At 40.6% G+C, this 26294-nt stretch overlaps 2 protein-coding genes across 4 annotated transcripts in view; both read left to right on the plus strand.

Moving 5' to 3' along the window:
- Positions 1–6527, plus strand: part of LOC124130888 — a 37842-nt gene extending 31315 nt beyond the window's left edge. Inside the window, exon 7 of the mRNA XM_046493938.2 lies at positions 1088–6527. Coding sequence (XP_046349894.2) covers positions 1088–2172 — 1085 coding nt within the window. The 3' untranslated portion in view covers positions 2173–6527. The remainder of the gene's footprint in view (positions 1–1087) is intronic.
- Positions 6528–13279: 6752 nt separating this feature from the next.
- LOC124127873 (serine/threonine-protein phosphatase 6 regulatory ankyrin repeat subunit C-like) overlaps positions 13280–26294 on the plus strand; it is a 42670-nt gene continuing 29655 nt past the window's right edge. The window contains exons 1-3 of one of the 3 annotated variants that reach the window (XM_048388229.1): positions 13280–13590; positions 24557–24960; positions 25398–25481. In XM_048388229.1, coding sequence (XP_048244186.1) covers positions 24591–24960; positions 25398–25481 — 454 coding nt within the window. In that variant the 5' untranslated portion in view covers positions 13280–13590; positions 24557–24590. Of the gene's footprint in view, positions 13591–16198; positions 16521–21070; positions 21267–24556; positions 24961–25397; positions 25482–26294 lie in introns of those variants that run through there. The other 2 variants (XM_048388216.1, XM_048388223.1) reach the window with 2 other exon arrangements.

Here is a 26294-nt window from a genome sequence, read left to right on the forward strand (position 1 = left end):
GCTGGAATATTGCTAAAAGCGGCGTAAAACCAAACTCACTCACTCACTAAAGTGCTAAATATCTAAGACCTGCGTCACTTTGGGTTTTCCTCCCACATCAAGCTGACAGGCTGCGATATAACTGGAATACTGATCTTTCATTTTCTCCCTTGAAGATCCAAGGTAGAATTGGTCAGAAAGAGGCGAATGACGGGAACGGGAACGGACTATCTGACTTTACTGATGCATGTCATCGTATCCCAATTGCGTAGATCAATGCTCATGATATCAATCACTGGATTATGTTGTCCAGACTCGATTATTTACAAAACTCTGTCATGTAGCTGGAATATTACTGAGTGCGTTGTTAGAAAATAAACAAAATTAATAAGTTTAGCTGTGATAAAAATAGCCTTTACAAACAAAAAACCTCCAACCAAAGCTACCGATTTCATGTTGTTTGTAACTTGGCTCGTTACGCCGAGCACCCGGGTTCGATTCCCGACATGGGTACAATGTGTGAAGCCCATTTCTTGTGTCCCCCGCCATGATATTGCTGGAATATTGCAGGAATATTGCTAAAAGCGGCGTAAAACCATACTCACTCACTCACTCACTTGTAACTTGACACATAATGTATCTCACCCGTGAAGATCCGGACTAAAATAGGTCTTCAGCAACCCATGCTTGTCGTAAGAGGCGACTAACGGGATCGGGTGGGCAGGCTCGTTGACGTTGTTGATGTATGTCATCGTATCCCAATTCCGTGGATCGATGGTCATGATGTCAATCACCAGATTTTCTGGTCCAGACTCAAATATTTACAGACCGCCGTCATATAGCTGGAATATTGCTGAGTGCGGCGTTAAACAACAAACAAACAAACATAATGTATACACAAAAGGAGTTTGATTGGACGTTGTAATAAGCTATTTAATATAGCGAAAGGGTCCACGTTATGTATCATAAGGGAATTTCTTTTTCAGAAATTGTTTAATCGATTAGGTGAACATACGCCACTGTACACTAGCGTCGTGGAATGGTACTTTTAACGCTCGCCCTTGTTGAGAATGCCAATGCAACTCTGATTCCATTATGTTTATTGCAGATGAAATACGAGATGTGCTGCATGGATGGACCATAAACGAGATCTCGCCCTTAGACGATATCGGGGAGGAGCGGCCCGAGACTTACAACTATGCGCAAGCAGGCCGCTTGTACGAGAGCTTCCGGCGGAAGAAACGACGCCAGCCCAAGGCAAGTGACAGTTCGGAAGCAGCGGGAGAGAAACCCGATGATAAAATACGCATGCACAGTGTAACAAGTGCTAAAGGCGACAGCGTAGACATTAGGCAAGTTGAAACCTCGTTCGTGGAGGATGACGGTGGTTTTAGCTCAGCCAGACGCAACGTGCACTCTGACACCAGACAGCCTGTCCGACCTCAGAGAAGGGGAGATAATTACCAACCTCGCGTGCAGGAGAAAAGAGAACAGGGCTACGGGAATGGTCATCTATATCCCGACATCACTGTAGTGGACAATAATCGGGGTCGAACGTCGTCCAGCGACAGCTACTACAACATAAGTCCAGGTCCTGGTGTGGCCAAACCGTTTGACCAAATCCCCCACAGGGATAGTGACCGGTCCTCTCACTCCACAGGGGGAGCCGACAGCGGCTACTCGGGGGCTGATGATGATGGCTTCAGTGGTTACTATGGCAACCGGAGGCAAGATGGCCACCGGAAGCCAAATGAGCCTATGAGGGAGAGCGGCGGTCGTCATTATGATCCAATGGACAAATACGGAAACACGCCGACGCAGAGAGCTCATGAGAATCACGGATTCCGCCATGATGATAACGACGATATTATCCGGAAACACAAAGAGTTAGCTTCCAAAACGAAGCCATCCGGTAGATACGACTATGGCGGGAATGGTCAATCGAGGGATGTGTATGATCGCCCAAACAAACAGTACGATGATAGACATGATAATGCCAGATTCGGCCGTTCTCAGAATCATTATGACAATGACCGCGGTGACACCAGGCGGGACTATTACGAACAACGTGACCGGTCGCGCGGTTACAGTAGCGAGCAACCACCGCCAAGTTATAACAACGTGGCCGCACCGGCAGAGGGGCCGGCATTCAGGCTTCACGAGAAGGAAGCGATGGCTGAGAGCTTCATCTGATTCTGAAGGATCGAAGTGAACATTTTGTGGGCAAGTGACGTTGCTTTTTGAGAGGTATAAGCTCCACTGATAATCTATACTACAGGTAGAGCATGGACTAGACAAGGGCATCCGTACCGTATGCAGACTATGTCGACAAGTACGCACGGAGGATCCATTTATTCGTTTATGTAGAATTATACAGCTGAACAAATGTACCTTGTAATGTTAAAGCCACACGAAATTCTCGTTTCTCTTCACCAGTCCACCTAATTTATTTCTTTTTAGACAGCACGCTTTATTCGATACATGTTCCGCATGTTTAGGGTTATTTGCTTTTAAGTTGCACTTTTTGATGTAACCCGTTCTTTCGGCCAGCAGTGCTGTTCGTGATTTCAAATTGGAAAATTCTTTACTTTAGTTTCAGTAAATTATAAGTGTGAAATAAGGTTTGTGTGTTACCGAAATCGAAATGAAATTTAAACCTACTTACCCTATTTTCTTAATACGTCTTGAGAAACAAGTAATATTTTATGTGGCTTTAGTTACTTTCTATTTACATGACTTTCTTTACGATTCATCATATTCATTGCGCATGCTCGGACGGACAGACAGTGGTTGCTCGTCACGCTGAAATCCATGTGTGATTCGCCTATGAGTATGAAGCTCATTCGGGACTTCCGTCGTGAGACTGCTGAATGTGGCGTTAAACGTCCAATTTTCAAAGCTGACACATCGTGTAATTTATGTAGCTGTGTTCCTGGTGCCCATTCTCATCACCTGGGCCGCCACCACAAAGCCAGCTTAGCACTAAGATCATAACTGGGTGCTTTATCATTAACCCAGGCGTAGAGCTAAGATCGCTTTGTGGAACGGTTCATGGTTATTTATGGCTCTCAGAGACTTGTTCACCACTCGTAATAGTTTCTGGAACGAAACCCACAAACTCAGCATCGTAAGGCAATATAGTTTTGTTATGTAGTTTGCTTTCATGAAACTTGGATTGATTAACATTTCCACGGAAACATAATTCGAACACCGTCCAAAATCTTGTCTTCTTCAGAAAGATCTGTGAAACCTTTAAATGTGATTGTGTCCTAGTACCCATGTTCAGTCAATGCATGTAATTAGTGGCATTTGTAAAACGGAGATAGTTTGTCTCTTGTAATAACTGCACGATTAATACACTGTAAACTTCGATGACAATGAGGTGATTGTGATCAAACTGATTGCGAGATGGCCCCTGTCAAGATCCCATGTAAATGTAAAACGTCAGAGGGACATAATGGTGTGAGTTATACGAATGATAACAGAAAGTCGGTGATGACACCAGGGCCCACATGCACAAAGCGATCTTAGCGCCAAGATGATCGTAACTCCCATACTTTAACATAGGCTTACAATAGTCTTAGCGCTAAGATCACTTTGTGCAAGTGGGCCCAGGTGTTCGCCACAAGGGTAAGCATATATTGCCTTACCGTTAGCACCAGCCTCTCCAAAGTTGGTTGGTTGTCGGAAGCTGCACAGCGTTACTGTAATTACACTTGCCATCTTTAAATTTGATATGGTGCTTTTCAACCGCGAGACCCAGCGGTTTTAGTCTTGTGGTGAAGCGAGACCACTGTACTTCCAGAATAGGTACCTCTGATATCTGTACATAGTCCTTGTTGTGAAACCAAGTATACCTGAAAGTGCTGTTCACGTGTCTTATATCTGTAATAAGAGCCTTGTCTCTCGGGTGCTTTTACCAACATGTCGTATTCACGCACCTCCGTCAACCAGCTGGGCCCGGCTGTACAAATCGATCTTTGTGCTAATACTGTTTCAAAGTTAACTAAGATGGCTTAATGAAACCGGGTCCTGGGGTGAATATATTTCGGAACAATTCCCCAACCCCCAAACCGTCACCGTTTGTCTCAGTATTTCGGGCGTGTGTGAAGGATGTGTCCTGGGTTTCAGACTGTGGATAATTGAATCAATTATACTGTTGTATGATATTGTATGTCAAATGTTTCTTATAACCGTGTGACCCAATCCTCCAAGATTCCCTTGTTTATAGGTTTGTCAGCGCCTTACCGGTGTTTGTGGGTTTAACCAAAATGGTAAACGTCTAAACCTGCATCACTTGTGTGTGTGTGTGTGTGTGTGTGTGGGGGGGGGGGGGGGGGGCTTTCCTCCCACATCCAGCGGACAAGACGTGATATAACCGGAGTACTGTTCAAAGGGGCGATAACTCAAACTCGCTTATACCGAACCTGGTTGTCCAGCACACGGGCTCTGCAGATAGTCCGACTTTCCATGGACTTTATATACACGAAACAACCTATAACGAATTTTGTCTTCCATATTCCAAAAAGTCCTGCCGATCATGTTTTTTTATATAAAAATATCTTCCCCTCCCTCCCCGAAAGTCAAATCAGTCTATAGCCAACTTCCAAACCAAACTGGTTGTTTGGGTTTTTAAATGATTAAAATTAATGGACCTGAAATTGATTTCTCCCCATTTTTCCGTTATCGCTTTTCGTCCAGCAAAATTCTGAATCTATGCAAATGATGACCTGAGGTCTCTGTGATGTGCAAGGCGCCAGACTGGCACCAGTTTTATGGCACCATGTCGTCGAAGATGGGACATCGCAGAGTGTATATACTTGTCAAGTATTTATCCTAAGCACTTATGCTTTCCTAATTGACTGTAAATTGCAATTGAAAGTATTTCATATGATGTTGAAATCCTGTTGTTTTGAAATCAGCAAAAAATCAAAACGGTGTCTGTCATCAGGGACCATGAAATAGATCTATTTTAGCTTCTCTGCTGTGATGAATTATTTGTGACCGGACATACACCACATGGAAAGGTTAAGAACCAACCGATGTTTTTCATATTACTATGCTTAATATGCCATGCCATGGCTGATAACTATAGTAATATGACAAATTGGTGGTTCTTTACCTTTTAGTAGTATAATTGTGAACGAGGCTTCGATAAGAAAGTTCAAGAACCTACATGTCTTATTGATGTGGGGCACTGTTTATCTCACTGACACCACGTGGAGGGACATATAGTAGGCTCTATCGGTCAGGGAGACGTGATAACGAGTATAGCGTATATCCACATTTGTAGATAGGGGAGCAGGTCAATGTCACCTTCTGCAATGATGTTTTAGCCCACATCCCAGAGACGTCTTTGTCAAGCGAATCCAGCATAAAGTTGGTGATGCGCAGAGCTTTCGAAAATTTCAAGTTAACAACTTTTAATATTCAACACGTTTTAATACCAACGATTGACATGCCGTTCATTTTCGGAGTAAAATATGACAGAGTTGTTACTTGTTGACTTGAATTTATAAATCCCTTGAAAAGTTTATTTTGTCTAATACAAAATACGCAGACCTGTGACCTTAAAATAATTAATATTTATCCGACATCCAACAGCTCCCTTTGACTACCATGCATCTTCACGAGGAAAGGGAGTTAACTGACCATAAAAGACCAGTCTTCTAGAAACTTAACGTTTATAGTAAGTTACTTCCCTTGCGTCGGAAAGATGACGACCAAGTAGTTCAGTGGTGGCTGTCTTGAATGTGCTTGTACAGTTATTTGGTTACTATTTATTAGCATAATGCCCTCCCTGTAGCTTGTGATAGAGTAGTTTACGAATACAATTTAGAGTGTATATTTTGAACTACAACTGTTAAATTCATCCAATGTAGATTCATCATAGGCTGACAGAACACAGATCAGCCTACTCAGGAATGCCTACTCGAGATCCTTTATGAAACGCGATTTCTTGAACAGTGTACAGGACTGTACTGCTCAACGTTTGTTAGGGGATAAGCAGATGTGTTATTCGATCTACATATACACTTGACTCATACTACTCAAAAGAAGTTAAAGAATACTCATTTTTTCATAGACTAGACAATCTGTCACAGCCTTCAAATTGTTGGCGTTCATAACTTGTTTTGAGTATTATATGATGAGAATTAGTTTTGGGTATCATTGAAATATAAAAATATGCCTATAAAAGTGGAGTAGATATTATCTATACATAATCCTGCTTTCCCTTTGGGATGACGTAAGATGTAATTTCTTCCACTCTCTTTGTAATAAGTACTGGTATTTCAAGTGGCCTGCGGCTGCTCGCGTGGGATGGAAACAAAGGCTTTTCAATCACAGGGATGTAAAATTCCACCTACCTATGTTGTTGTGTATATACAGTGTTCAGTGGGGTCAGTTATTTTTTCGAATGATACAGAAATGCGACAAATGACACTGTCGAGACAATTGTACATTTCATTCCATAACCATTATGGTTATTACAAATCATATTTTTACATACATATTTGTAAATTTAGACAATAAATTAAATAATATCAGAGCAGTGTTCGAGTTTGTTTTCGCCAACGTGTCATGGCGTTTGCAGCCGGGAACCACGACCGTCAGGACAAGAAACTGAACGACAGGTTGGTCTTCAACAACCCAAGTTATTTATACTTAAAAGGCACAGTTTCACCTAAGTGATACATATGTTTTGTTTGTTTCCTTGCTTGTTTGTTTGTCGTTTAACATCGCACTCTGCAATATTCCAGCTATATAACGGCGGTCTGTAAATAATCGAGTCTGGACCAGACAATCCAGTGATTGATATCATGAGCATCGATCCACGCAATTGGGATACGATGACATGCATCAACCAAGTCAGGTACATATCTAAGACCTGCGTCACTTTGGGCTCCCACATCAAGCAGACAGACAACTTTAATACTGATCTTTTATTTTCTCCTGTTTCGGGTTAGAATTAGTCAGAAAGAGGCAACTAACGGGATCGGGTGGTCAGGCTCGCTGACTTGGTTAATGAATGTCATCGTACCTCAGTTGCGTGGATCGATGCTCATTATGTCAATCACTGGTCTGGTCCATACTCAATCATTTACAGACCACCGTCATATACATGATACAGCTGGAATATTGCTAAGTGCGTCGTTAAACAACATGCAAACAAAACTTTGGACGGTTCACTCATACATCGTGGTTAAACTCGGTTTCTAAATCTACTCCACTGACAGATTACGTCTTAAACATCCTATAATTTAAGAATGACATTATGTGATAAAGAGATTATTTGCCCAGTGAGTTTCCACATTGTCAATATATACACGGAATAAACAAAACATACATTCCCAACAATGAAGTGGAAGATAATCTCTATATGCAAAGTGTCAGATTTTGTTCAGCGTTCAACAACAAACGAACGTGGGTGAGGGGTTAAGTCGGGTGTAATGTCGGGATAAAGTCGGAAGTAAAGTCGGGGTAAAGTCGGGAGTAAAGTCGGAAGTAAAGTCGGGGTTAAGTCGGGAGTAAAGTCGGGGTTAAGTCGGGAGTAAAAATCGGGAGTAAAGTCGGGGAGTTAAGTCGGGAGTAATGTCGGGGTTAAGTCGGAAGTAAAGTCGGGAGTGAAAGTCAGGAGTAAAGTCGGGGTAAAGTCGGGAGTTAAGTCGGGAGTAAAGTCGGAAGTAATGTCGGGAGTAAAGTCGGGAGTAACGTCGGGAGTAAAGTCGGGAGTAACGTCCGGATTAATGTCGGGAGTAAAGTCGGGATTAAAGTCGGGGGTAAAGTCGGAGGGTAACGTCGGGGGTAAAGTCGGGAGTAAAGTCGGGAGTAAAGCCGGGTGTAAAGTCGGGTGTAAAGTCGGGAGTAAAGTCGGGAGTTAAGTCGGGAGTAACGTCGGAGGTTAAGTCGGGAGTGAAAGTCAGGAGTAAAGTCGGAAGTAAAGTCGGGAGTTAAGTCGGGAGTAACGTCGGAGGTTAAGTCGGTGTTAAGTCGGGAGTAACGTCGGGAGTAAAGTCGGGAGTAACGTCCGGATTAATGTCGGGAGTAAAGTCGGGATTAAAGTCGGGGGTAAAGTCGGGGGTAAAGTCGGGAGTAAAGTCGGGAGTAAAGCCGGGTGTAAAGTCGGGTGTAAAGTCGGGAGTAAAGTCGGGAGTAAAGCCGGGTGTAAAGTCGGGGGTAAAGTCGGGAGTAAAGCCGGGTGTAAAGTCGGGTGTAAAGTCGGGAGTAAAGTCGGGATTGCTCGCCTTCTTCATCTGCCAAAAATCGTCGTCCAGCGGAATCTTTCGAATCCTGGAAATAGCAAAAGACTTCATGAATGGTAATACAAGAGGACTCGGGGAAAGACAGGTACAGTCCATGTGCAAACAAATTATAATTATAAATATTGCAGATGTGTATTATGAATACCCTGTATCTCCTCCGACCAGAGACCGCCTCCGTGGTCTAGTGGTAGAGGGCGGAAGGTCCGAGGGTCCATTCCCCGGCCGGTTCGCCCCGATTATGTTTCTAGGTTTGTCAGCACCATACCCGTGCTCGTGGGTTTCACCGAAGTGGTAAACGTCTGTGACCTGCATCACTTCGGGCTTTCCTCCCACATTAAGCTGACACGCCGTGATATAACTGGAAAACTGTTAATAGCGGCGTTAAACCAAACCCACTCACTCATTACCTTTGAGGATAAGACTTGTACGTCAAAGTTCTGGTGTTGAATGAGTCAAATTATACAAACACAACCAGGTGAATTCGGGAATATATGGACTTATTTCTCAGTTTTGTGTTTCAGGGTTACTTTTGTTTTGACGTTGTATCATTTGTAGTCATACCGAAAATGTAAATGGTTTCAGTATCGATATTTGTGTTGGAACAGAAAATATAGTGTTGTGATCCATTGCATATTCTCACCATGAGAGCTCCGTTTCACACCAGTCATGATCTAGCTCTATGACGTGCGGAGTTATGCCCCTTTCTTCGTGCTGCGTTGAGACTTGTTCTCGCCACTCGAATTAGTCCCGCAACTTGACTGTGGAATACATGTATTTTATGAAAACAAAACCAGTCTAGATTTATATAAAAACAAGTCCACCATCTCTCGCCAGCTCTATTCCACATACTCCATATGAAATCAGCATCAGGAATTAATTAATGGTATTAATTGTAGAGGCGAGAATATATTGTATGATAAAAGATGTCACGACTATATGTTAGTCTACACTTGAAACAGAATCAGGAAATACCGTGATGATTGAATAATGAAGACAACTGCATGTGTGCTAATACTGATAAAGTGAAAGCAAGCCATTCCGGCGATTGGGCATATTAATGACTTACAGTAATCACCCAAAAATGCAAAGTGAGCTTTTCCAGAAAAATCTATTTGAGAAGCGATTAACATCCTTATTGAATTTTGTTCCCGTGCTTACAATCCGACTGAGTGCCTGGCAATGAACTTGGTCAGAAGTGCTGTAAATACTGCATGTGCACCAGTTTTGTTTTATTTCAGTCCAAGCTGGTAATGAACAATGATGGAGGTATGCTGCATACGCTTCTAAATATAGCCGATCGCTGTCACCTGACTACAGATTCTTACCCCAATTGAAGCCTCTAAATCGAAATTCAAAGATAACGTTTTTCCGCTAGCACATAATAATTATTAACAACAAAACAATGTTTACAGATATGACAAATTAGAATCATTATATACGTGATGTCTTATCTTAAAATGTATTTTAGGAGATGTTTATAAAGTCGAATTTGCGACGTCCAGAAAACTTAGAAGTTTATTGAACAGGCTTATGCTTTCCGCGAACAGATTTTCAGTGATCCATTCACATCACTGTAACCGCTATTTTGACTTTTACGTCCAATGGAATCTGTTTCGGCCGATAATCGAGACTGGTTATTCTCTGGCGTTGACGTTTTATATTTACTTGCAATACTGACAGAATGTACCATAATGCTACCTTAGTAATTTGTCCTCAGGGATTCAATAATATTTTTTAATACAAACACCTAAAATCCATTGAGGAAAACTTTTTTGTTTAATGACATGACTATATGGTACAGATACAAAGGCCGATACAGCTTTCGGAAAAAGGGACGAAGCGTTTTGTGATTTGCCTCGTTCAATAATCTAATTTCTTTTTCCATACTGGTTGTACGCGGTACCAGTCAGTCAATGTGCAGTGTTTGCTAGAAGCTGGGCCCCGTCTCTTCATATCCCAAGTTGACGCGCATAGAGAGCCGGGAACCAGTTCATTTTTTCTAATCTATAATAACAGCCAATGGAATAAATTATTGATATTCGCTGCGGGACGAAGCTATAAATAGCTTTGGAATTCCCGTTTTCGACTTTTCGTTTAAGAACACCGAGCAATTAGTCAGTACACGAACACAAACTCACGAAATACCTTTGACTAGCAGGAAGAGGAGGAGAATTGATAGGATAGGATCATAATGAAGATGGGTCGGCAACTTATTGTTGCTGTAGGTCTGTCAAGGCGCTAAAAGTGAAAGTGAAAGTACGATTACTGAGTGACTACTAGCACCACAAGAGGTGTCAGTCAGGAAGCTGTTTCAAGTATCTGCCCTCAGCCACGTTTACTTCTCAACTTGCTAAAGACTTGCAGGGTGTTCCGTAACGTCTTGCGTGGTGAGTGTGTTCAGTAGTATGTATGTAATCACACACATGTACACAAAAAGGTGCTAAATAATGGTCATGTGTATATATTACTTAATATATAGCAATGTATGGTCTCTCTGACTTCGTCAAAGAGATATTGAAAAAACAAGCCATGACATCAAACGAAACGTTATTATCCCCTGCCAAACAAAGTTGGCGAGGTATATGGAAATGGGCTCCGTCCGTCCGTTCGTCCGTCACGTTTCGTTTCCGGAGCATAACTCAGAAACCGTTCGATATTTTGTCATCAAATTCGCAGGTCTGTCAAGTACATGCTGAACTGGTGCCTTTTGCTATTCAGAAATTTTAGAAATTTTATTTTTTTACGTTTCCATGGCAACAAGATGGACTTATGTTCTGTGAGGGTAGGGTTCGTTTCCGAAGCATAACTCATAAACCGTTCAATATTCTTTCATGAAACTTTGCAGGTTTGTCAGGTACATACTGAACTGGTGCCTTTTGCTATTTAGAATTTTTTTTTAAATATATATTTTTACGTTTCCATGGCAGCGAGATGGATTAGGTTCCAAACTCTTCTTTTTTTTACAATTTCCATAACAAGTTCCACCTCGGTTAAAAAAGGTTAGGTTTTTTTTATTTAATTATGTCATAAATTCTGCAACAGGGGCGGGGGATATAGCCACGTTAGTGGCAAACTCTTGTTTTATTTTCTGTAATTCATTACTTTTGAGGGGGGCACGGGTGGCCCAGTCGTCTAATGCGCCGCGATTCGCTGTGCAGTGTTTCGTTTCTTGGGCAGCCAGAAACCTATGATTGTGGGTTCGAATCCCGGTTCGCCCTGATTATGTTTCTAGGTTTGTCAGCACCATACCCGTGCTCGTGGGTTTCACCGAAGAGGTAAACGTGTGAGACCTGCATCACTTCAGGCTTTCCTCCCACATTAAGCTGACACGCCGTGATATAACTTGAAAACTGTTAAAAGTGGCGTTAAACCAAACTCACTCACTCACTCATTTACTTTGAGGATGTACCCCAAAATTCTGGTGTTAAATGAGTCTGATTATACCTACACAATCAGGTGAATTCGGGAATATATGGACTTATTTCTCAATGTATGTGTTTCAGGGTTACTTTTGTTTTGACGTTGTATGATTTTGAGGCCATACCGAAAATGTAAATGGTTTCAGTATCGATATTTGTGTTGCAACAGAAAATATAGTGTTGTGATCCATAGCATTTTCTCACCATGAGAACTCCGTTTCACACCAGTCATGATCTAGCTCTATGGCGTGCGGAGTTATGCCCCTTTCTTCGTGCTGCGTTGAGACTTGTCCTCGCCACTCGAATAAGACCCGCAACTTGACTGTGGAATATATGTATTTTATGAAAACAAAGCCAGTCTAGATTTATATAAAAGCAAGTCCAACCATCTCTAGCCAGCTCTCTTCCACAAATTCCATATGAAATCGATATCGGGAATTAATTAATGGCATTAATTGTAGAGGCGAGAATGTATTATGTAATAAAAGATGTCACCGACTATATGTTAGTCTACACTTGAAACAGAATCAGCAAATACCGCGATGATTGAATAATGAAGACAACTGCATGTGTGCTAATACTGATAAAGTTGAAACAAACCATTCCGGCGATAAGGAATATTAATTACTTACAGTAATCACAAAAATGCAAAGTGAACTTTTCCAGAAAAATCTATTTTAGAAGCGATAAACATCCTTATTGAATTTTGTTCCCGTGCTTACAATCCGACTGAGAGCCTGGCAATGAACTTGGTCAGTAGCGCTTAAAATACTGCATGTGCACCAGTTTTGTTTTATTTCAGTCCATGCTGGTAATGAACAATGATGGAGGTATGCTGCATACGCTACTAAATATAGCCGATCGCTGTCACCTGACTACACATTCCTACCCCAATTGAAACCTCTAAATCGAAATTCAAAGATAAAGTTTTTCCACTAGCACATAATTATTAACAACAAAACAATATTTACAGATAGGACAAATTAGAATCATTACATACGTGATGTCTTATCTTAAAATGTATTTTAGGAGATATTTATAAAGTCAAATTTGCGATATCTAGAAAACTTAGAAGTTAATTGAACATGCTTATGCTTTCCGCGAACAGATATTCAGTGATCCATTCACATCACTGTAACCGCCATTTTGACTTTTACGTCCAATGGAATCTGTTTCGGCCGATAATCGAGACTGGTTATTCTCTGGCGTTGACGTTTTATATTTACTTGCAATACTGACAGCATGTACCATAATGCTACCTTAGTAATTTGTCTTTAGGGATTCAATAACATTGTTTTAATACAAACACCTAAAATCCATTGAGGAACACGTTTTTGTTTAATGACACGAATATAAAGTACAGAATCAAACGCCGATATAGCGAAGCGTTTTGTGATTTGCCTCCTTCAATAATCTAAGTTCTTTTTCCATACTGGTTGTACCGGGTACCAGTCAATTTGCAGTGTTTCTAGAAGCTGGGCCCCGTCTCTTCATAGCCCAAGTTGATGCGCATAGAGAGCCGGGAACCAGTTCAAGTTTGCTAATCTATAATAACAACCAATGGAATAAATTATTGATATTCGCTGCGGGACGAAGCTATAAATAGCTTTGGAATTCCCGTTTTCGACTTTTCGTTGAAGAACACCGAGCAATTGGTCAGTACACGAACACAAACTCACGAAATACCTTTGAATAGCAGGAAGAGGAGAGGAATTGATATGATAGGATCATAATGAAGATGGGGCGGCAACTTATTGTTGCTGTAGGTCTGTCAAGGCGCTGAAAGTGAAAGTGAAAGTATGATTACTGAGTGACTACTAGCACCACAAGAGGTGTCAGTCAGGAAGCTGTTTCAAGTATCTGCCCTCAGCCACGTTTACTTCTCAACTTGCTAAAGACTTGCAGGGTGTTCCGAAACGTCTTGCGTGGTGAGTGTGTTCAGTAGTATGTATGTAATCACACACATGTACACAAAAAGGTGCTAAATAATGATCATGTGTATATATTACTTAATATATAGCAATTAATGTGTGGTCTCTTTGACTTCGTCATAGAGATATTGAAAAAAACAAGCCATGACATCAAACAAAACGTTATTATCGGTCCGTCCGTTCGTCCGTCACGTTTCATTTCCGGAGCATAACTCAGAAACCGTTCGATATTTTGTCATCAAATTTGCAGGTCTGTCAAGTACATGCTGAACTGGTGCCTTTTGCTATTTAGAAATTTTAGGAATTTTATTTTTTTACGTTTCCATGGCAACAAGATGGTTATAGGTTCTGTGAGGGTAGGGTTCGTTTCCGGAGCATAACTCATAAACCGTTCAATATTTTTTCATGAAACTTTGCAGGTTTGTCAGGAACATGCTGAACTGGTGCCTTTTGCTATTAAACTATTTTAGAAATTTTTATTTCTTACGTTTCCATGGCAACAAGATGGACTTGGATTCCGAACTCTTCTTGTTTTTAAAATTTACATGACAAGTTCTACCTCGGTTAAAAAAGTTAGGGTTTGTTTAGATTTAATTATGTCATAAATTTTGCAACAGGGGCGGGGGATATAGCCACGCTGGTGGCAAACGTTTGTTATATTTTCTGTAATTCATTATCTTTGAGGGGGGCACGGGTTGCCCAGTGGTCTAAGGTGCCGCGATTCCCTGTGGAGAGTTGCGCCCCTTGGACATGCCAGAAACCTATGATTGTGGGTTCGAATCCCGGTTCGCCCCAATTATGTTTCTAGGTTTGTCAGCACCATACCCCTGCACTTTGGTTTCAACGAAGTGGTAAACGTCTGAGACGTGCATTACTTCGGGCTTTCCTCCAACATTAAGCTGACACGCCGTGATATAACTGGAGAACTGTTTAAAGCGTGTTAAACCAAACTCACTCACTCACTCATTACCTTTAAGGATTAGACTTGCACGCCAAATTTCTGGTGTTAAATCAGTCAAATTATACCTACACAATCAGGTGAATTCGGGAATATATGGACTTATTTCTCAGTTTATATGTTTCAAGGTTACCTTTCTTTTGACGTTGTATGATTTGTGGTCATACCAAAAATGTAAATGGTTTCAATATCGATATTTGTGTTGGAACAGAAAATAGAGTGTTATGATCCATAACATATTCACACCAGTCGTGCTCTAGGCCTATGTCGTGCGGAGTTATGACCCTTTCTTCGTGTTGCGTGGAGACTTGTCCTCGCCACTCGAATTAGTCCCGCACTTTGACTGTGGAATATATGTATTTTATGAAAACAAAACCAGTCTAGATTTATATAAAAGCAAGTCCAACCATCTCTCGCCAGCTCTACTCCACATATTCCATATGAAATCAGCATCAGGAATTAATTAAAGCTATTATTTGTTGAGGCCAGAATGTATTGTGTAATAAAAGATGTCACTGACTATATGTTAGTCTACACTTGAAACAGAATCACGAAATAGCGCGATGATTGAATAATGAAGACAACTGCGTGTGTGCTAATACTGATTAAGTTGAAACAAACCATTCCGGCGATAAGGAATATTAATTAATTACAGTAATGACAGAAATTGGAAAGTGAGCTTTTCCAGAAAAATCTATTTTAGGAGCGATAAACATCCTCATTGAATTTTGTTCCCGTGCTTACAATCCGACTGAGTGCCCGGCATTGAACTTGGTCAGTAGCGCTTTGAGTACTGCATGTGCACCAGTTTTGTTTTATTTCAGTCCATGCTGGTAATGAACAATGATGGAGGTATGCTGCATACGCTACTAAATATGGCCGATTGCTGTCACCTGACTACACATTCCTACCCCGATTGAAGCTTCTAAATCGAAATTCAAAGATAACGTTTTTCCGCTAGCACATAATTATTAACAACAAAACAATATTTACAGATAAGACAAATTAGAATCATTACATACGTGATGTCTTATCTTAAAATGTATTTTAGGAGATGTTTATAAAATCGAATTTGCGATATCTAGAAAACTTAGAAGTTAATTGAACATGCTTATGCTTTCCGCGAACAGATATTCAGTGATCCATTCACATCACTGTAACCGCCATTTTGACTTTTACGTCCAATGGAATCTGTTTCGGCCGATAATCGAGACTGGTTATTCTCTGGCGTTGACGTTTTATATTTACTTGCAATACTGACAGCATGTACCATAATGCTACCTGATTAATTTGTCCTTAGGGATTCAATATTTTTTTTAATATAAACACCTCAAATCCACTGAGGAACACTTTTTTGTTTAATGACACGACTATATGGTACAGATCCAAACGCCGATACAGCTTTCGGAAAAGGGGGCGAAGCGTTTTGTAATTTGCCTCGTTCAATAATCTAATTTCATTTCCCATACTGGTTGTACCCGTTACCAGTCAGTCAATGTGCAGTGTTTGCTAGAAGCTGGGCCCCGTCTCTTCATATCCCAAGTTGACGCGCATAGAGAGCTGGGAACCAGTTCAGCTTTGCTAATCTATAATAACAACCAATGGAATAAATTATTGATATTCGCTGCGGGACGAAGCTATAAATAGCTTTGGAATTCCCGTTTACGACTTTTCGTTTAAGAACACCGAGCAATTGGTCAGTACACGAACACAAACTCACGAAATACCTTTGAATAGCAGGAAGAGGAGAGGAATTGATATGATAGGATCATAATGAAGATGGGTCGGCAACCTATTGTTGCTGTAGGTCTGTCAAGGCGCTGAAAGTGAAAGTGAAAGTACGATTACTGAGTGACTACTAGCACCACAAGAGGTGTCAGTCAGAAAGCTGTTTCAAGTATCTGCCCTCAGCCACGTTTACTTCTCAACTTGCTAAAGACTTGCAGGGTGTTCCGTAACGTCTTGCGTGGTGAGTGTGTTCAGTAGTATGTATGTAATCACACACATGTACACAAAAAGGTGCTAAATAATGGTCATGTGTATATGTTACTTAATATAGCAATGTATGGTCTCTCTGACTTCGTCAAAGAGATATTGAAAAAACAAGCCATGACATCAAACAAAACGTTATTATACCCCGCCCAACAAAGTTGGCGGGGGGGGGGGGGGGGGGGGGGGGGGGATATAGAAACGGGCTCCGTCCATCTGTCCGTCACGTTTCGTTTCCGGAGCATAACTCAGAAACTGTTCGATATTTTGTCATCAGATTTGCAGGTCTGTCAAGTACATGCTAAGTGGTGCCTTTTGCTATTTAGAAATTTTAGAAATTTTATTTTTTACGTTTCCATGGCAACAAGATGTTTATAGGTTCTGTGAGGGTAGGGTTCGTTTCCGGAGCATAACTCATAAACTGTTCAATATTTTTTCATGAAACTTTGCAGGTTTGTCAGATACATGCTGAACTGGTGCCTTTTGCTATTAAAATATTTTAGAAATTTTTATTTCTTACGTTTCCTTGGCAACAAGATGGACTTGGGTTCCAAACTCTTCTTTTTTTACAATTTCCATAACAAGTTCCACCTCGGTTAAAAAAGGTTAGGGTTAGTTCAGATTTAATTATGTCATAAATTTTGCAACAGGGGCGGGGGATATAGCCACGTTAGTGGCAAACTTTTGTTATAATTTCTGCAATTCATTATCTTTGAGGGGGACACGGTTGGCCCAGTCGTCTAAGGTGCCGTGATTCGCTGTGGAGAGTTGCGCCCCTTGGACACGCCAGAAACTTATGATTGTGGGTTCGAATCCCGTTTCGCCCCGATTATGTTTCTAGGTTTGTCAGCACCATACCCGTGCACTTGGGTTTCAACGAAGTGGTAAACGTCTGAGACCTGCATCAGTTCGGGCTTTCCTCCCACATTAAGCTGACAGGCCGTGATATAACTGGAGAACTGTTAAAAGCAGTGTTAAACCCAACTCACTCACTCACTCATTACCTTGCACGCCAAATTTCTGGTGTTCAATGAGTCAAATTATACCTACACAATCAGGTGAATTCGGGAATATATGGACTTATTTCTCAGTTTAACTTTTGTTTTGACGTTGTATGATTTGTGGTCATACCGAAAATGTAAATGGTTTCAAAATGGATATTTGTGTTGGAACAGAAAATATAGTGTTGTGATCCATAACATATTCACACCAGTCGTGCTCTAGGCCTATGACGTGCGGAGTTATGCCCCTTTCTTCGTGCTGCCTGGAGACTTGTTCTCGCCACTCGAATTAGTCCCGCACCTTGACTGTGGAATATATGTATTTTAAGAAAACAAAACCAGTCTAGATTTATATAAAAGCAAGTCCAAGCAGCTCTAGCCAGCTCTATTCCACATATTCAATATCAAATCATCATCGGGAATTAATCAATGGTATTAATTGTAGAGGCGAGAATGTATTGTATGATAAAAGATGTCACGACTATATGTTAGTCTACACTTGAAACAGAATCAGGAAATACCGTGATGATTGAATAATGAAGACAACTGCAGATGTGATCATACTGATAAAGTGGAAACAAGCCATTCCCTCGATAAGGAATATTAATTACTTACAGTAATCACAAAAAATGCAAAGTGAGCTTTTCTAGAAAAATCTATTTTAGAAGCGATAAATATCCTCATTGAATTTTGTTCCCGTGCTTACAATCCGACTGAGAGCCTGGCAATGAACGTGGTCAGTAGCGCTTTAAATACTGCATGTGCACGGTTTTGTTTTATTTCAGTCCATGCTGGTAATGAACAATGAAGGAGGTATGCTGCATACGCTTCTAAATATAGCCGATCGCTGTCACCTGACTACAGATTCCTACCCCGATTGAAGCTTCTAAATCGAAATTCAAAGATAACGGTTTTCAGCTGGAACATAATTATTATTAACAACAAAACAATATTTACAGATTAGGGCTTCAACGAGTACTCGAGTACTCGGGGCCGGGTCGGTTTTACTGGGACTCGAGTCCGTTATCAAGGACTCGAGTACTCGATAAGGGGAGATCACTCTGTTTCAATGTTCAATTGTTCATCAGTATATTGATTAAAGCTTCAAAAAATATTGTTTGAATAATGTATTCTTTGTAGATAGTAGATGTACATGAGAACAATTGAGAATGTCACGTAAAATAGACGTAATTATTGTTTTACCTTCCCGACTTTAAGAAATTGAATGTATCAAGGCGATTATTGCTTCTTTGCTCCGACATCAAATGCCAAGTGTATTCCCTTACACAGATAAACAACTGATTAGCTGATATATATGTGTTATTTCAGTGCTTAGAAATCAAGCGACAGGTCGACAGTTTGGTACAGTTTGAAAACGTGACCAACTCATGAATGAACGAACTTATTGTACTACATTTCCATATTTAGCGGCCTTAGTCTTGCAGCCCAGCAGCTGTGTATACGTGTATATCGTGATGCACATTATCGATTTTCTTCCTGCGAATTATTGTTCGTGCTTGTTGGCAGGTGTCGAAAGCTGATCGTCAGAAAAAAACAAACTTGGTTTGTGTTCAATATGTATTGTAGTATTTGTAGACGTGGCGTAATGTTTTTGAAGGTCGTGATTAAGATTAGTGCAGTTACAAGCAAACATTAACACTGATCACTTCCATACACTTTGACAGATAAACAAGTTCCGTGGACGCTCTCTATTTACAGTTCAGTGCAGTTCAATTATACTTATAACATGTTATAATAATTTTAGATGGCAATTTTGATCTAATGAACCAATATTCTTAAAGAGCGTCCTATTTTCGGGTACCCGAGTACGAGTCGAGTTTCACCCCTCGGGTACTCGAGTCCAAAAACTTGGACTCGTGGAAGCCCTATTACAGATATGACAAATTAAAATCATAACATACGTGATGTCTTATCTTAAAATGTATTTTAGGAGATGGTTATAAAGTCGAATTTGCGATATCTAGAAAACTTAGAAGTTTATGGAACATGCTTATGCTTTCCGCGAATAGATTTTCAGTGATCCATTCACATCACTGTAACCGCTATTTTGACTTTTACGTCCAATGGAATCTGTTTCGGCCGATAATCGAGACTGGTTATTCTCTGGCGTTGACGTTTTATATTTACTTGAAATACTGACAGCATGTACCATATTGCTACCTTATTACTTTGTCCTCAGGGATTCAATAATATTGTTTTAATACAAACACCTAAAATCCATTGAGGAACACTTTTTTGTTTAATGACACGAATATATGGTAGAGATCCAAACGCCGATATAGCTTTGGGAAAAGGGGGCGAAGCGTTTTGTGATTTGCCTCGTTCAATAATCTAATTTCATTTTCCATACTAGTTGTACCGAGTACCAGTCAATGTGCAGTGATTGCTAGAAGCTGGGCCCCGTCTCTTCATATCCCAAGTTGACGCGCATAGAGAGCTGGGAACCAGTTCATGTTTGCTAATCTATATTCTACCATGAATTTGGATATTAATCGATTCTGATTGGTCAATCAGAGGCTATTAAATCACACACAAAAAACTCTGATTGAAACAACTGGTTTGACGGCCGCATCACCGCGGAAGCATATATTCATAGAATAGTACTATTTTCAGTCATTGTCGGTAGGCATATTTAAATATATACAATTACAGGTTACAAAATGCAAAGATGAGGTAACTACAATATTCAAAGGATGTGTGGCAATACATTTCGTGTCGAAAAACACGACAGAAATCAACAAAGCAAATGTATTTACGTTTTGGAGACAACAGAGAGCTTGGAATTTGGGCGCTTTTCTATATACGACTGTGACGTCATATTTTTTGCGTCACAATGAGCGATATGACGTCTTATGGTGACGTGCGATGTAGAGCGAAAGCCTTGAAAAGCTTGCTTTGTTTACTTTAGGGAAGCCCACCTCATGTTAGCTTACCAAGTTGCCGTGCTTATATGCTTTCAATGCCTGTCATATGTTCGAGTGAAGTATTACGTGTAAACAAACTGCTTGAGTATATACAGTACCAGATTTTGTTTGGTGATTCCGTAATTCTAATCGATAACCAACTCAAAACACTGAACTCAACCCATGCCGCTTCACTCAGTATATTTGCTAACACCAAAAAGTTCGCGTTTTATTTAGTCATGGTAGAATGGAGATAAACATACTGTTTTCAATGTAGAGCTAGGTTACCTGTAGATTTAACCGCGCTAAATTTAACATTTGAAACCTCACGCTGCGCATTCGGTTCCAAATTCAATTTAGCGGGGTTAAATCTACAGGTAACCTAGCTCTACATTGAAAACACAGTATGTTTATCTCCTAAATAACAGCAAATGGAATAAATTATTGATATTCGCTGCGGGACGATGCTATAAATAGCTTTGGAATTCCCGTTTACGACTTTTCGTTTAAGAACACCGAGAGTAATTAGTCAGTACACGAACACAAACTCACGAAATACCTTTGAAAAGCAGGAAGAGGGAGAGAATTGATATGATAGGATCATAATGAAGATGGGGCGGCACTTTATTTTTGCTGTAGGTCTGTCAAGGCGCTGAAAGTGAAAGTGAAAGTACGATTACTGAGTGACTACTAGCACCACAAGAAGTGTCAGTCAGGAAGCTGTTTCCAGTATCTACCATCAGCCACGTTTACTTCTCAACTTGCTAAAGACTTGCAGGGTGTTCCGTAACGTCTTGCGATGTGAGTGTGTTCAGTAGTATGTTTGTAATAATTTGTTTATATGTTAAATGTCTCTCATAACGCTGAATGGGTGGTCATGTTTTATTTTGTGGTGTTATGTCTTTTGTGACCATGGGTGAGACAAAAATAAACAATTTTTCTTCTTCTTCTTCTGTAATCACCTGGTAATGTGTAGAGTAGGGCTGCAACGAATACACTATGAGGCAAATACGATTCATATCACGAATATAGGGTAACGAATACGAATATTAATTCACAATAACAATAACAAGTCAGCAGTTTATGTTTTATTTATTTTATTCAGTGAACCAATAAAATCATAATTTATTACTTGCCCGTGAAGAGATCACCCGTTTAATAAACATACAGCTTTATTACACATTGTGTAATACCAAAACGCGTGCTTATGTACTCTCGGAACACGTTTCACGAACAAATATTGAAAGCTCTCAACATCCCTTGGCGTATTCAACGACATTGTGTGTGGAGATGATAGATCACTGGGAGGAGCTTATGCACACTCGATGACCCCAGCAACCTTGTTGCTAGGCTGACGTCACATGGCATTGTTTCGCCGATGGAACTTGCAACAAAATTCAACAAATTACGTCATCGGGTATTGTGACGTGATTGTAAACTTTAAGGTGCAAGGCCCCGTTCCACAAGGCGATCGTACTCTAGCGCAACGACAGTCGTTAGTCTAAGTTAAATTATGTGAGTTGTGATAGCCTTAGCACTACGATAATTTTGTGGGACGAACGCCTGAATTCTAAAGGTGGACCATTGTATGATATTAAATTCATACGTTTCAACTTTTGACGTGTTTGAAGTATTATTGTGTTAAACTCAATAGGATTATGCCATGGATCGTGTAGGTGTCAGCCTATTTACACTCAACAGTATAATTCTAAAAACATTATAAATGACAAGTAATAAATAAAATACTAAACTCGCTCTCGTGTAAAACCAATTTTATGAAACTCGTGAATAGTTGTGGTATCTGACTCGCTTTCGCTCGTCAGATACCAGAACTATTCACTCGTTTCATAAAATTGGTATTACACGGGAGCTCGTTTAGTATTCTATATTTATTTTACATGGTTTGTTAATTATTGATAAATTATACATTTATGTAAGGCACTTATCCAGGGTACTAGTATCTGTTCAAATGCGACAATGACCAGTGAAAACAATACTATCAAATTAAATATTATTAGAGTGTTGTCATTGAAAGAAATCTATGCATATAATATGTTGTTATGGAGATTTTTAGGTACAGGGTATGTTAATATACATGATAGAATATTCATAAATATTCAGTTCTAGTGGCCATGGATAACGAATTCAATTCATGAATGGTTACGGTTCGATTCACCGAATACGCGAGTGAATCGTAACAGCCTTAGTGTAGAGTGTATTTTGGAATCCGTGGGACGAAGAATAACCAGACAGAAATATACTGAAAGAAACAAATAAGGCAACACATGAAAGTACAAGTGTTCCATTCCTCTTTGCCAGGTTTCTTCGCAAGTTTTGTGAGTGAGTGAGTGAGTTAAAATTTTAAGTCACATCGGCAATATTTCAGCCATATCGTGACTATCAATAGTTAAATATAATACATATATTGAAACTTATATAAAACACCTGCCAACGAGGGACAGTAAAATAACTAAACTTATCAAAGAAATAAATTTAAAACTAGTATGTAATCATAAAATCAATGTCACTATACATAACATTACATTATAAAAACAGGCTATAGATCGCCAGCAACTGAAGGTAGACCACCATACCGCAGGTTTTGTGTTGCACTGTGGGTGAAAACCAGGGAACGAATAAAGGAACATTGTGTGATGTGTCCATTCCCAACTGTAAACAATATGTTAACCCAGAAAACTGTACTTCAAAGAAGTTAGTGTGAAACCACCAAACAACCAACAAGGGGTATACAACAAATGGATTACAAAAATAACTAGGTTTACCAATCAATACAAATTACTGCCCAGCAATTACGATACAATGCCAGTACACAATAGAGTGGTAGTACAATATTCAGTGGCAGTATATATGATAGCAGTGGTCAGTATCAAATACAATAATACAGTTGTGACAGCAAATGTCTGTGATAATTATATATTTACCTACCAACAACAGTGATCAAGCTTCTAAGATGGCCTAGACATGGAGTCCAGGGTGATGATTGATCTTTACATGAAAGCTGGTCTTGATTGAACACTCTTGTGACCTTACATACAGTCTAACTTGCCACTGGACAATTTTACTCAGTGCCCACACAACTTAGAGTGAGTGAGTGAGTTGGGTTTAACGCCGCTTTTAACATTATTCCAGTTATATCACGGCGTGTCAGCTTAATGTGGGAGGAAAGCCCGAAGTGATGCAGGTCTTCGACGTTTACCACTTTGGTGAAACCCACGAGCACGGGTATGGTGCTGACAAACCTAGAAACATAATTGGGGCGAACCGGGATTCGAACCCACAATCATAGGTTTCTGGCGTGGCCAAGGGACGCAACTCTGCACAGCGAATCGCGGCGCCTTGGACGACTGGGCCACCCGTGCCCCCCACACAACTTAGAATATTCCACTTTGTTTCTATGACACATCACATTCCATGGTATTCAGGAAGTATCACACTAGCATCTGAATATTGTAACTTCCCCCAAACCGCTTACATTAAATAGTACTACATGTCTGACTAATCACTGTCCAATCACAATGCATGAGCGTGTATCGAGTCTTAACAGAACAGTGTGTAACACAGTTACAATCATTGTTCAACAACAACGGCGGTACTCAGTGAAGCGCTTGACACCAATTTAATAACCGTCGTTGTGCTTCCTCCGCGAAAGTAGTTGAAACTTTACATAAGTCATCCCCTGAAAAGAGAGACCCCGATCCGCGCTCCATTGCACGTCATGAAATTATTCAACTCAAATGCGCAAGATGTAGAAATATTTCAACAGCAGGTAGATAAAAACATATCTTGCATCATGTTCATAAATTCAAATATAGGAAGAAATGGCCTTCATCAGAAGTATTTGGAGTCTATTTGTCATTGAAATATATCTTGAAAGGTATAGGTATTTTTCATTATCTCAAAGGGTATATCTTTCTCAATATGTATCATACAATATTTTGTTCAAGTCTCAGGGACACTGAAAAGGTTACCTACAACCTTGGGCCCTCGTGCTTCAGATCCCAAGGCTACATACTGTAATACCAGCTTGACTTATTGTCATAACATGATTAGATTCCTCTCTATTTTCATAGATGCTTCATGGTGATGTGAAGAGCTGAACTTGTAATGGCCAGTACAGACGAGGACAGTGGACACCATCTGGCCATGACCACATCCGGTGAGCAGTCGCGAGGTCACATGGCCACTTCCAGTGAGCAGTCTGGAGGTCACATGGACACTTCCGGTGAGCAGTCTGGAGGTCACATGGACACTTCCGGTGAGCAGTCTAGAGATCACATGGACACTTCCGGTGAGCAGTCTGGAGGTCACATGGACACTTCCGGTGAGCAGTCTGGAGGTCACATGGACACTTCCGATGAGCAGTCTCGAGGTCACATGGCCATTCCTGATGTTGACTCTGAAAGTTCAGATGTAGAAAACTTAACAGCAGAGGAGGACGTTGTGCTATTGAACCAGCCACCAGTCCCCGGATTCGGTAGGTACAGTTGGTTGTCTTTGTTGCGAGAGAGAGAGTGAGTGAGTTGGGTTTAACGCCGCTTTAAACAGTATTCCAGTTATATCACGGCGTGTCAGCTTAATGTGGGAGGAAAGCCAAAAGTGATGCAGGTCTCTGACGTTTATCACTTCAGTGAAACCCACGAGCACGGGTATGGTGCTGACAAACCTTGAAACATAATCGGGGCGAACCGGGATTGGAACCCACAATCATAGGTTTCTGGCGTGCCCAAGGGACGCAACTCTGCACAGCGAATCTTGGCGCCTTAGACGACTTGGTCACCCGTGCCCCCAAGAGATAGAGAGAGAGAGAGAGAGAGAGAGAGAGATGTCCCCGATGTGGCCCCGTAAATTCCTATTCAGCGTGAAAATTTGGTTACCATGGTTACGATGATTCCTCATTATTGGTGTTGACAGGTGACCGTCCTTCAGGGGGCTCCCAGGTTGCCAACACTTTGAACATCATCACCGAACAGACCAGACAAGGAACACTTGGGAGAGGTGAGCATTCATGGCTGAAGGGTCAGTTGTCTACTTGATCTTGCACAAGACTCTTACCATTCTCAGAGTGCAAATGGTGCCTATGTTCAATCTGAATGTTATTGCCCTGGCCCAACATGTCATCCTTATGTATATATGGATGATGAAGGAACGAAGAGTATACAAACTCCTAAATATTGACAATGATGTTGTGCAAGACACTTAACAATTCTCAGAGAGCAGATTGGTGCTTATTTCTCTGTCCAAATGATATTTCCCGATGATGTGCCCCTAAGAACGTGTTGAGCCTTTCATATCAGAGTAAAACATCAGATTTCAATTTGATTGAATTTGTTCAGGGGGCTTGAATCTGGCAATATTGCATACATGGCCATTATTAACAAGTCTGAATGAAGAAGGATGTTATTTATTATTCTACCATGAATTTGGAATTTACTCGATTCTGATTGGACAATCAGAGGCTTTTAAATCACAATTAACCCCCTCTGATTGGAATAGCTGGTTTCACTGCGGAACTCAACCCATGCTGCTTCACTGAGTATATATTTGCTAACACCAAAGAGTTTGCGTTTTATTTAGTCATGGTAGAATGGAGATAAACACTGTGCTTTCAATATAGAGCTAGGTTACCTGTAGATTTAACCGCGCTAAATTTAACATTTGAAACCTCACGCTGCGCGTTTGGTTCAAAATTCAATTTAGCTTGGTTAAATCTACAGGTAACCTAGCTCTACATTGAAAACACAGTATGTTTGTCTCCTAAATAAAGTTGTTGTTGTGTACACTAAATCAGGAACAAGTTCGTATGAAAAG

Source organism: Haliotis rufescens, unplaced genomic scaffold (assembly GCF_023055435.1).
Source record: "Haliotis rufescens isolate VD_foot unplaced genomic scaffold, xgHalRufe1.0.p SCAF_10, whole genome shotgun sequence".
Lineage (NCBI taxonomy): Eukaryota > Metazoa > Mollusca > Gastropoda > Lepetellida > Haliotidae > Haliotis > Haliotis rufescens.